General features: G+C 46.5%; 1 protein-coding gene across 4 annotated transcripts in view; it reads right to left on the bottom strand.

The window, feature by feature from the left end:
• ATG3 (autophagy related 3) overlaps positions 1 to 15,248 on the bottom strand; it is a 272,476-nt gene that overhangs the window by 70,140 nt on the left and 187,088 nt on the right. For all 4 annotated transcript variants that reach the window (XM_085622981.1, XM_085622977.1, XM_085622978.1 and 1 more), the window contains exon 11: positions 10,998 to 11,125. In XM_085622981.1, coding sequence (XP_085479107.1) covers positions 10,998 to 11,125 — 128 coding nt within the window. The remainder of the gene's footprint in view (positions 1 to 10,997; positions 11,126 to 15,248) is intronic.

The following is a 15,248-nucleotide window of genomic DNA, read 5'->3' as shown; positions in this document are numbered from 1 at the left end:
ACGTGCTGTGCCAGGAGAAAGATGTTTTGGGGAATTGCCCATCTCCATATGCTCTGGGCTAAGCGGGAGAGCTGGGGAGAGTGTGTCCCCCCCTGTTTTTGTATATAATACATCGCAGTCATGTTGTCTGTGCGAATGAGGACTGCTTTGCCCGAAATTTGTTTTTGGAAAGATTTTAGGGCTAGAAAGATCGCCAAGAGCTCCAGATGGTTGATGTGGAGCGATTTTTGCTGTGGCGTCCATAGACCTTGCATTGTGAGGTGTAGGAGGTGCGCTCCCCAGCCGGAGAGCGATGCGTCCGCTGTTAGAATCACCTGAGGAACCGGGTCCAGGAACGGCCGTCCTTTGGAAAGGTTTGTGGTGTTCCACCACTGCAGAGAGTGATGTGTGCGGCCGTCCACCAACACCAGATCCGTCAGCTGACCCTGGGCCTGGTTCCACTGTTGTGCTAGGCACTCTTGAAGTGGACGCATGTGGAGTCTTGCATGGGGCACTATAAATATGCAAGACGCCATCATTCCTATGAGCTTCATGAACACTCTTGCTGGAAGAGAGTGTTGGGGAAGGAATGTTTTGCGTAAGGCTTGAATGCTTGTGATTCTGGCTGAGTTTGGATAGGCAATACCTTTGGAGGTGTCTATAGTGGCCCCGAGATATTGCTTTGTGTGAGATGGTATGAGGTGGGACTTTTGGTAGTTCACCGTGAAGCCTAGCTGGTGGAGCAGTTGGATGGTGCTGTTTATATGTTGCACACATTGGTGGTAGGACGTGGCTTTTATCAGCCAGTCGTCTAAGTAAGGGAAGACGTGAATGTGTTGACGTCCGAGGTGTGCTGCTACTACTGCTAGGCATTTGGTAAACACTCGTGGTGCAGTGGTGACCCCGAAGGGGAGAACCGTGAATTGGTAATGTTGCCCGTCCACCACGAACCTGAGGTATTTCCTGTGAGAGGGGTGTATTGGAATGTGAAAGTATGCGTCTTTCAGATCCAAGGTTGTGAGAAAGTCTCCCTGGCAGAGGAGTGGGAGGACTTGTTGTAGAGTGACCATGTGAAAATGGTCTGAATGTATGTAGGCATTTAGAGGCCGGAGGTCCAGAATGGGTCCGAGGGTCTCGTCTTTCTTTGGTATTAAGAAATATAGAGAGTAGACCCCTAGATTTCGTTGGTTGACGGGGACCTGCTCTATAGCGTGTTTTTGCAGGAGTGAGAGTACCTCTTGTTTGAGCAGTGTGGAATGTTCTTGAGACATTGGACGGTGCCTTGGTGGGATATTGGGTGGGGTAGATGTTAGCTCTAGACAGTACCCTGACCGAATGATTTGGGTCACCCATTTGTCCGATGTTATGGACTCCCATACGTGGATAAAGTTTTGTAGTCTGCCCCCGACCGGAGTGGAATGGTCTGGGGGGAGCGGAGGGGAGTCATTGTGCGGGGGGGGTGGCAGAACGGGTGTTGTTGGTTTTGCCCCTGCCCTTATTGTTGTTACCCCTGTAACCACCTCTCCGATTGCCCTTTGAAAAGGTATTTTGAGGAGGGGACTTGTAGGAGGTAGAGGCGTTATCGGTGGAGGAGCCTCTGCCTGTGCCACGAAAGGACGAGCGTCGAAAGGAACGTTTGGAGGCTTGTGTTTGGAGTGCCCCCATAGACTTTGCTGTGTCTGTGTCTTTCTTCATCTTTTCGAGCGCTTCGTCTACCTTTGGCCCAAAGAGTGTTTCCTGGTCAAAGGGGTGATTGAGTATGGATGCCTGGACTTCAGGCTTGAACCCTGAGATCCTGAGCCAGGCGTGGCGACGAAGCAGGACACTGGTATTTATGGCCCTAGAAGCAGTGTCGGCTGCATCGAGGGCACACTTAATGGAGGTGTTTGTAATTAGTTTACCCTCCTGTATGAGGTCATGAGCCTTGTGCTTGTATTTTTCTGGAAGGTGCTGCATAAGAGCCTCTAGTTCGTCATAGTGTGCTCTATCATATCGCGCAAGCAGTGCTTGTGTGTTTGCAATGCGCCACATGTTTGCAGCTTGGGAGGCGGTGCGTTTACCAGACGCGTCCAGAAGTTTAGATTCTTTGTCTGGCGGTGGGGCATCTCCTGAGGATTGGGAGTTAGCCCGCTTTCTAGCTGTGGAGACAACTAGGGAATCTAGGGGAGCAGGGCCCTTGATGTAAGCAGGGTCTGTGGGTGCCGCCTTGTACTTCTTCTCTATTCTAGGGTTCAGTACTCTGGCTCTGACAGGGTCTTTGAACACCTCTGTAGCGTGCTTGGTGACACCCTTAAGCATGGGTAAAATGGAAGTAGATTTGTCTTGTATATCAAATGTATCCAGTAGGAAGTCTTCTTCTACTGGTTCACTGTGCATGTCCACCCCATGGTAGTGTGCTGCTCTCTGCACTAAATGATGAAACCCTAAGGAGTCCTCTGGAGGAGACGGCCTTGATGGGTATAGGTCGTCCTGAGGTACATTGGGTATATCAGGGTTATTGTAATCCTCCCATGGATCTGGGGTCCCTGGTGGAGTGGGATCCATTGGGGTGTCCGCCGGGTAATTGTCCGGATCCCCATCATCCGGATCTGGGGATGGGGCCGGATCGTAGTGAGGTAAAGGTGGCGGAGACCTGTGAGGTGGAGGCGGTGGAGGAGGTGGAGGGGGTAGGGGAGGCGGTGGTGGGGAGGGCACTCTGAGGGGAGAAGTAGCAGAGTCCTTCCTTTTGGGTGGAGGAGGAGGAGCCGGAGCATCAAGGCGTCTTTTCTTGGTAGTTAAAGTCAAAAGCCCAGTCTTTGGATCTTTGGACAAAGTCTTTTGTAAAGGGTCTGGTGTAAACAGAGCCAACGGTGTCGAGTCGTCTGTCGGCACCGGTGATTTCGGAACCGGGGGTTTCGATGGTCTGTGTGCGCCATGCTTTTTTGAGGTCTCCGGGTGTTTCGGCGTCGAATGATGTTTCGGCGCCGGAGCGTCGGTGCCGACAGATTTGTGTTTGTGTTTGGTCGGCACCGAGTGTCCAGGCTTCGGCACCGGTGGTTTCGGAGTCGAGCTGGATTTTGCAGTCTTCGGTGCCGGATGCTGTTTTTCGGCACCGGGTGTCGGCTGGCTCGATCCCGAGCTGCCATGAGACTTTGGGGGCTTCGACACCGGGCCCGAAGGTGGGGTGATCGAAGTTTTGGTTTTGCCCAGGCCGGCAGGCGAGGGAGTAACCTGAGTCTCTTTGGTTTTCGGCGCGGGGGTGGGAGGGGGCATAGTACTCGCGTCCCGCTGCGCTGGTGTAACGTCCTCCACGTCGGAGTCGTCTGCCTCGGAAGCGCTGACGACGTCTTCCTCCTGCTCGGTGTGCGTTTGCCCCGAAGCTTCGGCGTCGTCTCCGAAGATGTCCGGTGGAGCTGCAGAGGATGAGTGCGCCATGGTGCGTCGAGCTCTTCGATCTCGGATGGTCTTCTTCGATCGAAAAGACTTGCAGGCGGGGCAGTCTCTAGCCTCGTGTTCCGGAGAGAGGCAAAGGTTACACACCTGATGGAGGTCGGTGTGGGGAAATTTAGACCCACATTTTGGGCACTTTTTGAACGGAGTCCTTTCCATCGGCCGGGACCGGAGTCGCGGAGGGCCCGAAGGCCGGTGTCGATGTACGGGATGGAGAAAGTGCCGCTTCGAGAGATGAAGATGATGAAGGAACTCGAAGAATCGAGGATTTTCCGTCGAGGCTGGAACCGTAGAAGTTCGAAGCCGGAGCACGAAGTATCACATCCGAGCCCGATGGCGGAAAAAAACAATCTGAGGATGGAGCCGAAGCCCATGCGCAGTACGGACCGAAGGAGGAGTCACCAAACTCGTGACTTCCAAAGACTGTCCAAGAAGAAAAACAAACTGCAAACATCCGGGCCCAACACCAGATGGCGACCTATGCTAAGTGTACAATCTGCAGCTCATATGCCTCGAACCTGAAGTTTTTTACACTTTTAGAAAGTGAGCATTTTCTTTGTTAACCATTCTGTGCTTCTGCCTATCTGTAGTATCTACTTCTGGTTAGGATGACAGTTGGGCACTTGTGCATACACTCTAGACAGTAACGCAAAGGGAGCAGAGGTGTGCCTTGCATATCCGGATGGGCCATCACCAGGCTGATGGGCCTTCCTAAGATAGAGTGGTGGGAGTTGTCACTGATACCTGAATGCTGTACCTGTCCTCACACAAAGCTGTCTCCACCGCCATGTAGTGTGCCTGGAGCCAGGTCAGGGAAAGGCAGACACTACAAAGACTCCTTTGAGGTTTGCCTACATCAAAGGCAGAAAGGGGTATATGTATTGGACCTCTGACATTCTCAAATCAGAACTCTTCTGGACTAAAGGACATTCTGCAAGGAAGAAGAGCTGGATGCTGTAGGAGGGACTGACAATCTGCCAGTTGCTTTGTTGTGATGGCCTGATGCAGGCTGTTTCTATCCTGGGAGGAAAAGGACTGGACTTTGCTTTCTGTATCTTGCTTCCAACATTGTCCAAAGGCTTGTGTCTGCTTGCCTCCTGTTAAGCAGTCTCAGGGCCATCAAAGACTTCACCTATCAGTGCCCAGGCTCTTCTGCTGAGAGTCCCGACTTGCAAAATGGTGCCAAATCCAGTCCTTGGGCCTTTGGAAGTGGAATCTGGTGAGCTGAGGAAGAAAATGTAAAAGACACACAATTGATGGACGGAATGCAGAACAAATCAAAACATTCTCCCCCAGTCAAGAGATCTGGGTTAAATCCATCATTCTTATGCTCACCATGCCACCCCAGCTTAGACCTGGCCATATGCAAATCAGTCTTGACCCTGTGCCTCATGGGAACAGTCCAGCCCGTACTGACAAGCCATGCCACTGGAGTCAAGCTATCCTGGATGATGAGGGCTGAAAGCCCAAAACCGGTCCTAGGATGCTTGTTTCCAGTCCAGGGAGGACCTGGCCTGGCAGTTCGGGATGAACTGTTCCCATAGGACGCAGGGTCAAGACTGATTTGCATATGGCTAGGTCCAAACTGGAATGGCAGGGTGAGCAAAAAAAACCGATGGATTTAGGCACAGATCTCTGTACTGGGGTGAATGTATGACATTGTTCTGCATTCTGTCCATCAATTGTTCTTTTTGCATTTGAAGAAGAAAATGTATGCATCGACACACAGCGATGCATCACTACAAACTTAGACGCATTGCTGCTGCCAGCACCAGAGCACGGTTCACGATCCGCACACCAACCATGGCTTTCACCACAGACCCCAACTTTCCAGCGAAATGCGTCAGAAGAACTGCATCAGTGAGAGTTTTGTGCACCGCATCACCTTAGTCCGCGACGCACAGCTCCAACTCCGACACAGCGCCTGCTTCATCATTGTGGAATCGACGCAGCACGTCTGGATTTTCGACGCAGCGTCCCTGGGGGCCGATTTCTTAGATGTTGCCCAGCAGTGAGGAACCGAGGCCATAATCTGGAGATAGACGCATTACCTCCTCTTCCAGTAAGGAACCAACGCATCACCTCCCCTGCGTAGCAGTAAGGAACCAACACATCTTCTCCCTGGGAGTAAGGAACAGACATCACTTTGGTTTTTCAGCGCTTCACTTCCCCTGCGCCAGTTTCCTCTTTGAATTTTGACACATCCAAGGTACATTGTGCTAGATTTCTATGGACAGAACTGATTTAACCTTTGAAAAGTGATACCTTTACTTGCGTATGTTGGATTTTTGTCGTTTTGTCTTGTTTAGTCAGATAAATATTGGCTATTTTTCTAACCTGGTGTGGACTCGTTGTATAGTGTTTTCACTGGCTTACTGTGCATGTATGTACAAATGCTTTACACATTGCCTCTGAGATAAGCCTGACTGCTCATGCCAAGCTACCAAGGGGGTGAGCAGGGATTATTTTAGCTGTGTAATCTCCTTACCCTGACTAGAGTGAGTGTCTCTACTTGGTCAGGTTGAAAAACACAGAACTAGAGACCTCATTTCTAATACCAGGTCTAAGTCATTTCCTCGCCCTAGGAGCAATGTTCACACCTCATTAAGATCAAGCACTGGCTGGACAGCTGTTTGCAGGCTAATGCAAATTAGGCTCTAAGAAAATCAGGCAGGGAACGGTAACTTCCTAAAAGTTACTCTCCCTAAATATTTATAAAAAACAAAATCAAACGTAATCAGTGAATTGGATTTTTAGCAAATATGAAAAATAGACTTTGAATGACTATTCTAGCAGTTTTACTGTCATAAGTTACAATTAAAGCTTATGATCTGTGCTTTGACGTTTTCAAGAAGCTAGCTACAGCCCTCCCTGAGAAAATAGCTTTTGAGGACTAGTCACTTGCAGAACATGCCAACTTTAATTTCACACATTTTCTACTTTTCAATTTCAGGCACTTTACCTTGTAGGCAATAAGGTATTCCTTGGGGTGACTTGTTAATATTTAAAAGTAGGATTTCCCGCCTGTCAGAAAGAGTTATTTTGACTGGTTTGAGAGCAGGTTATTTGGCTGTTGCAGTCAAGCTACACATGGAACACCTGAAGCCACAGTTTGCACCCTCTGGATGGAAAAATAGGTGCTGCAGTCCACAGGTGGCATTTAACTTCAAGGCCCATGGTGTATTTTCTCAAGTTAAATATACACATCAGTGATAAGCCAGTCTAATCATGTTTAATGGGAGAGCACAGGCACTTTACTCCTGTTAGTAGGACGAAAGTGCACAAAGTTCCAAAGTCAGCAAAACAGACAAGGAAACAATTGAGGAGGGGGGGGGGGGGAATCTCACAAAATATGGTAATTTCCTACAGAACACATTTAAAAAAAATACAAAAAAACAAAAAAACAAAAAAAAAAAAAAAAAAAAGAGTGCAGCAAATGGATTTCGAAATTGAATGTCATTCAGATTACTTTTGAAGAATAGGATCCAGGTGAGATGGGAACAGGACGTTTTGCTCTATCTTACAAAATATTGGCATCTGCCAAATTATGTCATATGAGTGCATTGGGGGTCCGGATCTGTTTTTCAGTATAGTTCCTCGTCTCAAATACCTTGTATCCATTGCAAGTCATGTTTAAATCTGAAGGAAAAACAAGCAGCCTCAGCCGAGAACGCTTCTTCATCACAGATGAGGTACCCATATCGCTTGCCATTGAGTCAACAAAGCCCAGAGTGAAAGATCTGCTTGGAAGAATCTAGAACATCAGTTAATCCCGGACACAAATGTAATGGCAAGGCCCTTTGTACCAAAACGTCCTGCTCTAGCTACCCGATGGAAATACGTGTCAGAGTCCTTTGGCATGTCATAATTGAAAGCGATGTTGACTCGTTCAATGTCCATTCTCCTGCTAAAAAGGTTGGTGGCCACCAGGATCCTACTTGCCCAGCCCACACACACACAGCCTCTTCTGGTAGCTGCCACAATGAATACTAAGAGTCTCGAGTATGGCTGCATCACTGACAATAGTGTCAAACAACCAGCCCAAAAAAAGAAAATGCTCTTCAGCACCCTGTTAGCATTCCAATCATGGTTAAATCACGACCTACTGTCGTCATTTGCCAAATGCTCCACCACCTAGTCTGCCAATGAAAGATTTTGTAAAAAGGAAATTATCTTCTACCAGAGTTCTATACTTCCTCAAAATGTAAGGCACCCAAATGCTAGCAACAACATTCTTGAAGGCCGCAGAAAAAAAGGTCAAAAGAAATATCTCCTCATTCTTAGGCCTCTTGTGAAACTAGTCAGACCTTATTATCTGCATCAATGTCTTGGATAGATGGTGGGTTCAACTACAAATGGAGGATGCCCAATTTAAAGGCGGCAAAGACAAACTGCAAATATTTGCCAGTGTAGAAGTCACCACTGCAATCATTACACTGTATGAAGAAGTATCTATGCCACTTGCATCCTTAAGGTCCTCCATAGTGTGACAACTCTATCATCCTGCTCAGCACATAGGTCAGTTGATACAAATTAACAGACTTCTCAATCGACTATGACATAATGGCCATCACAATGAGAAGACTCCTCATCTATTATCTAGGCAGGAATAGCAGCCTTGGCAACAGTATCACATGAAAATTAAGAGGTTGCTTGGTTCTAAGGAACCATCAAGTCCAAACACAAGAACCAAATCCAGCTCCATGATGATGCAACATGGATCTTGATGCCATGAATTACTCCAACTTCCAACAGTTCAGAAGATTATCTACAAGCTAATCAATAGTGAGTCAATGCAGTATCACAGTGTTTAAACAACTTCGACATGGCCGTATGACAGTTACAACAGAAGTCACAGAGGATAGCTGCAGTTTCAATTGGATCAAACACAAAAAAGGTGATGGGAGGAATGCTTGCAATAAGTTTAACCACTGGCAATCACTCGGAGAAGCATTCCAATCGATTCTTATTTTGCCGGTCAGTTTGGACCTAACCAGATGCAAATCAGTATATCAGACGTAAATGGAGGTCCTACAGCAATTTGTTCAAATACTTCAGAACTAGTTCGAGCAAATCTTTGTGACTTCGAATGGGACGTCTCAATTTTTTCAGCACAGATTTCAACAAATGACTCTGGTGGCAGTTCAAGTCCCGTAGGTGCAAGAAGCAAGTCCACAGCTTACGCCTGTGGGCCTTCTGGCTCTCTGAAGATACACTTGGCCGAGCAATTAATTTTCTATTCCTAAAGTGCAAGGCCTTCAACATAATTCTAAGGCAAGTAGTGCACTTTCAGAAGTCATGCTTAAGTACCGCATTCAGTGGTTGAGGGCAGTGATCTGACACTCCCCTTAGCTCATTTGTTGCAACTCTTGAAACCTAAAGCCTTTATTAGTTCAGAGAGGAGGAAAAATATAAAGACAAAGGATTCAAATGTGAAACATCCTTGGAACTGCCGAACATGGATGTTAGTCCATTACAAAAGTTGAATGACGGAAAGGGTACTCAAAGACTGGGCAGAGTGGCCAATTTAATGTACTGTTCTATTTGATTGGATTTGAGCAACACACAGGAAAAAAGGTGTATCTTACAGTGAGTGACTTTAAAGAAGTTAAACTGTCTTTAGGGTGCCAGGTTGTTGCTTAGATATTTCAAAGAAAAATTATCTGCAGAGGGACAATATTGATTGTAAACATTTGTCATGTATTGTGCTATAAACAGGCATAAAAGAGCTTGGCTTCAATGTAATTGTGGATCAAGTATGCAAAACCTTAATTCGAGGAAACTGTGCACGATTTCCCAAAAACATTTTCCTTTTATGCTGTAAAAAAGAGCTATTAATTGTGTTGTGGTACAAATTGACAATGGCACAAATTCCCAATTGATACCATAAACCCTCTCATCAACAGTATAATCAACTCATCACTTTCACTAGCAGAAATACCCCCGGACTGGAAAATCGCAGCGGTTAAGCACGCTCCAGAAAAAGCAAATATCGGACCGCACCACTCTCTCTAACCTTCGTCCCATCTCCCTATTATCCTGTCTCAGTAAAATTACTGAAAAACTAGTCAATAGTCAATGAATTACTTTCCTAGAAACCTCTAACATGTTGTGTCTGTCTCGTTCAGGATTTAGGCTATTACACTCTACAGAATCGGCACACTTACACACTTGAGACCCTCAAATTCTCTCTTGATGAAGGTAAAAATGCAGTACTGATTTTGTTAGATTTGGCAGCAGCTTTTGACACCAGCGCTCATGAGATCCTGTTACGTCATCTTAAAACATGCAGCATTTCCCATTTGGCCCTGGACTGGCTTAAATCTTTCTTGACAGGCCGTCATCAAATAATCACGCTTGGTCACCATCAGTCAGCTATTAAACCCCTGCTTACAGGTGTACCGCAGGGCTCTGTATCAAGTCCAGTGCAGTTTAACGTATACAGGGCACCTGTCATAGAATTGAAATCATCATTTAACATCGAAACAACCTCATATGCTGACGATACCCAGCTGATTTCAGCCTTAGAAAAACACCCAGGCAATGTGGAAGAGAACTTCCAACATGGTCTTACGGAGGTTATACATTGGATGGAGCGGAACCATCTAAAGTGTTATACACAATAGACAGAAATCATGCTCATAGGCAAGGCCAATAATGTCACCCCCTGTTGCTGGTGGCTGCCCAATACACCCCTCCACCCAATACGGGGTAGGTGGTTAACAATCTTGGAGTAAAATTTGACTCAACTCAATCTTTCCGCCCACAAGCATTATCATTGAAGGGGAAACGCGTTCAGCTGATTAAATGAAGACGTTTTTTGATCTTCCAATGACAGCAAGGAAAACTGTTAAAGCAGCCCTAATCACTTCAGATTAGACTATTGTAATAGCCTTTACGCAGGTGCAAAGATGATAATATTCAAGAAACTCCAGACCGTTCAACATGCAGCAGCCCGCTTGGTGCTGAAACTGCCCCACCGCTCCTCAGCTTCCGCAGCCTTAAGACTACTGCATTGGCTACCTATCCATAAAAGAGTACTATTCAAGATACTCGTAATCACCTTCAGAGCTTTCAGGGCCTCAGGACCGAAATACACAACATCCAGAGTCACACCCTATGTTACTGCACACCCTCTTAGATCCTCTGCAGCCAAAATTTTAAAACCCACACTGTTCAGATACAAAATTAAGGGTGGGAGATGTGTAACAGCCCTAGGAGTAAAAGCATGGAATACTCTCCCCTGCCATCTCAGTCTCATCCAATCAGAATTCGGTTTCAGGAAATCCTTGAAACCCTGGACTTTGAGCTTCAGACTCACTCTGCCTTTCCCTTATTTAACTCTCTAGCGATTGTGTTTTTCTGTGCCTCCCATCTATCTCTGCACAGCGCCAAGATACTCCCGTGGAGTGATAGTTGCACTTTGGAAATAACACATACAATACAATACAATGGGTACATTTCATTAAACTATTCAGTAAAGGTAAAGTTGTGCTTTTTACACGCTAAACAAGGCATACTACACTAATTTTTGCAAAATTAGTGATTGTTTGCAGTAAGGTGTTTGAAGTGAAAGGGGAAACTCTTACCGGCATGGGTGGACTGAGCACATTGGAGGCGGTGGAAGATTAGGGTGATTCTCTATTGTTACAGTTCTTCTCACGTGGTCTTGGCTAATATCTTCATACATATTGTCCACAGTTAATGGCTGTCGATTCTACAAGAAGAAAAACGATTATTGCAATTAGTATAATTGTATGGAATGAACAAGTTGAACGATTATGGATTCAACCCAGATCTGGGGGTGAGTGTCTGAAAAGTTTCAGTGCTCCGTCCATCATCACTTTGTGTTTGCTTTCTTTCTGCATTAGTATAATTTTATGGAATGAACAAGTTGCTCATCTTCTGTAATGCTCTTTCTGGTGGATACTTGATCTAATCTCTAATGCTTCACCTTCAGAATATTCCCCATGTGTCAGACTGGAACTGCAAGTTTTTCACAGCAGCGCTCAGACACGGTGCTAGGTGACACTTCGTAAGCTTTGCAACCTCCCCAGAAGTGACTGAGCAGAGAAGCATATAAGCGCCACCCCGGTATGATGTCAGTTTCTTGCTCGACTCTTTCCATGCCCTCTGTCGCAGAGCACATAGCAACTGGGCGGTACCAAAGTGGACCTTTTTCTATGAGAAATTTGCAGTCAGATAGAGTATCCACCAGAAAGAACATTACCAAAAGTAACTTGTTCTTCTGATGAATACTTCTAACTGCAGTTTCTTCACCTTTAGGACAGATACCAAACAAGTAACTCCCAAAGTGGAGGGTCTGTGGAGTTGGCTCGGGCTAAAACGTCCAGCAGGAACAAACAGGCGGAATGCCATTCTTGCTAGAACCGGCTGTCAAAGCAGAAGTGTTTCGTGAACATGTGCACTGATGCCCAACGTTGAGGCTTGGAAGAAGTCCAGAACAGGCCCTCCCTGTGCAAATGCAGTAGTGCCGATGTTTTCTTTAATTTCTTTATTAGGCTTTTAGAATAACACAGAACAATAAGAGTAAGAAGAGAAAAGAATCAAATAAAGAACTGTGATTATATAGAAATTCCACATCACATAGATTTCAAGAGACGGGTCAGCGCTTCAGACAGGGCATGTTCGTGACAAGGAGTAGAAATGAACGATGCTGCATTTATAACAATTTTGGAGAGGGGGTTGGTCTGGCAGCTTGAAGTGCAAGATAGGAGCTGAGCGGGCTCTAGATATCCTTGAGGCGAGATGTTGCCGGCATCAACGCCCAGTAGTCGTCCTGCCTTTGACAGTGTGCTGCATCTTTTAGCCAATCGTCAAATTCGGGGCTTATACACCTTACCCAGTGCATTGCCACCCTTCTCTTCGTGAGGAGAAGCAGCATTGCCGTCAGGCAACAAGTACTAGCAGGGACATCCTCCAAATTTCCCAGGAGGCCTTATGTGGCAAAGCACCATGTTATGTGTTATCGAAGCTATACCACTTAAAACTGCATCCCAGTACACAGCCAGCCTGTGGCATTCCCATGCAAGATGTAAAAATAAATAAATAAATACATTTAAAAAATCATCTCTTTCCATCTGGCAACGCTCGCCAGTCCCATATTCTGCAGGCCTATGGGTATGTGATAAGTGTGATTAAGGACATTTATAAGATCTAAGCCTATAATTTAGGGACAGACAGCAGCAATAACTCCATTTGCCCTCCATAAAGTCATCGCCCAGGTCTGTCTTCCATCACAGCAGTGCCCTGGGCACAACCACGGGGCCGTAGCTTGCATGGTGGAGTACAGTTTGTTGCAGATATTCTGCGGAGTCCCAGAACTATGCTTGGTATTATGGGACTTTAGTAGGCAGGGACTGAGTCCTCCTACCACCCGAGTACCCATGAGCCCGGTAGAGACTGGGTATAGTGTCTCAGTTGCCCTCCAACTCAGTCACAGAGGAGCAAGTGATTAGACACCCCAGAACACAACACTCCCGACACACTCAGGAATCACAGTTACAGTACACACCCTTTCGCTCTCACACTCGTACTAGTCTACGATGAGTTCTGACAGACATGAGGAAAGTTTAAGATGTTTATTTTAACTATTGTGCTCTAGTATGCAGTATACGTGCCACAACAAGTAGAAAAATACCTAACACAAATACGGATAGCATAGCAAGTAGTCCATAAATCATAAATGGAGCTGTCATTATATATGACAGTACAGCCTAACCTCCCTCCCCTTCTACAGAAGCAAAATTATCATTTATCAGAAGATCTCTATGTATTAGCAGCAGACCATGTACCTTAGTATACACAGATGAATCTCAAATGCTGTTGTGATCTTTTCCCTGGAAAGGTCCCTCTCCAAATGTGTGTTACCTATCTGTGCATACCTATATGAAAAAAGTGTTTCCAAACAGCTGCATTTGTGTGTTTTGTCTAGGTGCTAGGGTCTGACCAGAATAATAACTAGGGGCATTGTTGTTCGACCTGGTCCACGTGTTCAGACTAAATCCCAGGTAAGAACAGAACACAAAAACAACAGCATGTTCTGTGTGAAAGTACAGAGTGGCACAAAGCAAAAATATAGCGGTAGAGTAACATGCGCAAAGCAGAGGGCAGTCTGCAACATGCTCATGCCAACATAGGGAAAACGACAATGGGCCTGCACGGAACATGTGACAGACTAATAATCAGCCGCTTGGGAGATGAGTGAGTCACAAAGTCCAGCGCCTTCAAGGTCACTGGCTCGGTCAGAAATTTACTGTGTGCAGCCATACAAGCGCTGTGCAATCGGTACTATAGGAGTAGTAGTAACGGCATGCAGTGGGTGCGTGCATGTAGGTCTTGCATGGATATAAATGAACCTGTGGGGTAAAGTCCTCTAATGTGTTCAGGCCAAGTTGGCACAGCTAGCGTTTGGCAGCAGCATCTCTATTTGGAGGCCTGTGCCAGATTATTAGCAAGTGCAAGTGGGAGGTCTGCCGAGTTTAGACCGTCCAGGTGGGCCTTCCTGCGAAGGCAATCCCATGCCCACAAGTGCAACGAACCGTATCAATCTCATCACATGGGTGCTCCGGTGTGGTGCAAATCAATGTACGTAATGGGCATGTGTTAGTAATGCCTGCCTATATTACGCTATGAGGAAGGAATTGGACCGGCTGTGCCCAACAGAAGGCACAGTGGACCTGTGCACAGTAATAGAGCTCTATATCTGGAGCGCATAGCCTTGTTCAAAAGATAAAGTCAGCGTTTCCGAGGAGAGTCGTGTCTGAATATCTGCCTTAGTCAGCTGGACCAGGAGTGACCGTATCATTGTGAAAAATGCTCTAGTGAGTGGAATCGGAATGTTTGCAAACAAGTAAAGGAGTTTAGGCAGCATCACCATTTTAGCAGTGATCACCTGTCCCGCGATAGCAGTCGACTAGTCCATAAGGGAACCCACTCATCTAGCCACCTAACAACCCACCCATAATTCTCCAGCCAGATGAGAGCGATGTCTATACTGATCTGGGGGGAGAGAGGTAATCAGTGGAGAAGCATTGTGTTTTCTGTGTGAAGGAGAAAATAGTTGACCTCGACCAGTTAGCTATTCTATTCAACACAGCCAAGAGATTTAATTCACACAGGATCGGTGCAAGGTTTATAGCTGGCTCCCTAACAGATGGTATTGTCGTCCATGTACATAGAGGCTATCAGCTGGCGGGACGTGTAGTTGAGGCCACACTCGGCATGATGCTGTCCGAGACGGGCAGCTAGAGGCTTCATGGCGATAGCATAAAAAACTGGGGAAAGTGGTCAACCCTGCTTGGTGCCCCTGTTGATGGCAAATGGGCCGGAGATCTCGCTGCCGACACTAAGTAAGGCCGTTGAGCGCGTACACAGGAGCCTGATCCACTGGAGAAAGCTAGGACTAAAACCTAGGTAAGACCGCACCAGGGAGTCGAAGGCCTTGGATGCGTTGAGAAATGCAGCAACTGCAGAGAGGAATGGATTCGGTGTGTGGATCAATGCAAAAAAGAGTAAGGAGGTTATAACTAGTCAAGCGGCCAGGGACAAACCCCGAATGATATGGGGAACAATCAAGGGACAAGGGGCAGTATGAGGGTAGCAATCATTTTGTTATCCAAGTTTATCATGGAGAGGGGTCTGTAGGAGTCACATTTGTTCAATGGATTCTCTGGTTTAAATAGCGCAACTATAACAGACTCTCTTACTGAGGGGACAGGTCACTGACGCTCCAAGCATTTTCGGGAACTGCAACCAAGTGCGGTGCCAGGTCCTCTGTATAGGCTTTATGGAACCTGGCAATCAGGCCATCGTGGCCC

This window comes from Triturus cristatus, chromosome 8, assembly GCF_964204655.1.
Source record: "Triturus cristatus chromosome 8, aTriCri1.1, whole genome shotgun sequence".
NCBI classification, from domain to species: domain Eukaryota; kingdom Metazoa; phylum Chordata; class Amphibia; order Caudata; family Salamandridae; genus Triturus; species Triturus cristatus.
This window is presented reverse-complemented; position numbering and strand designations above follow the sequence as displayed.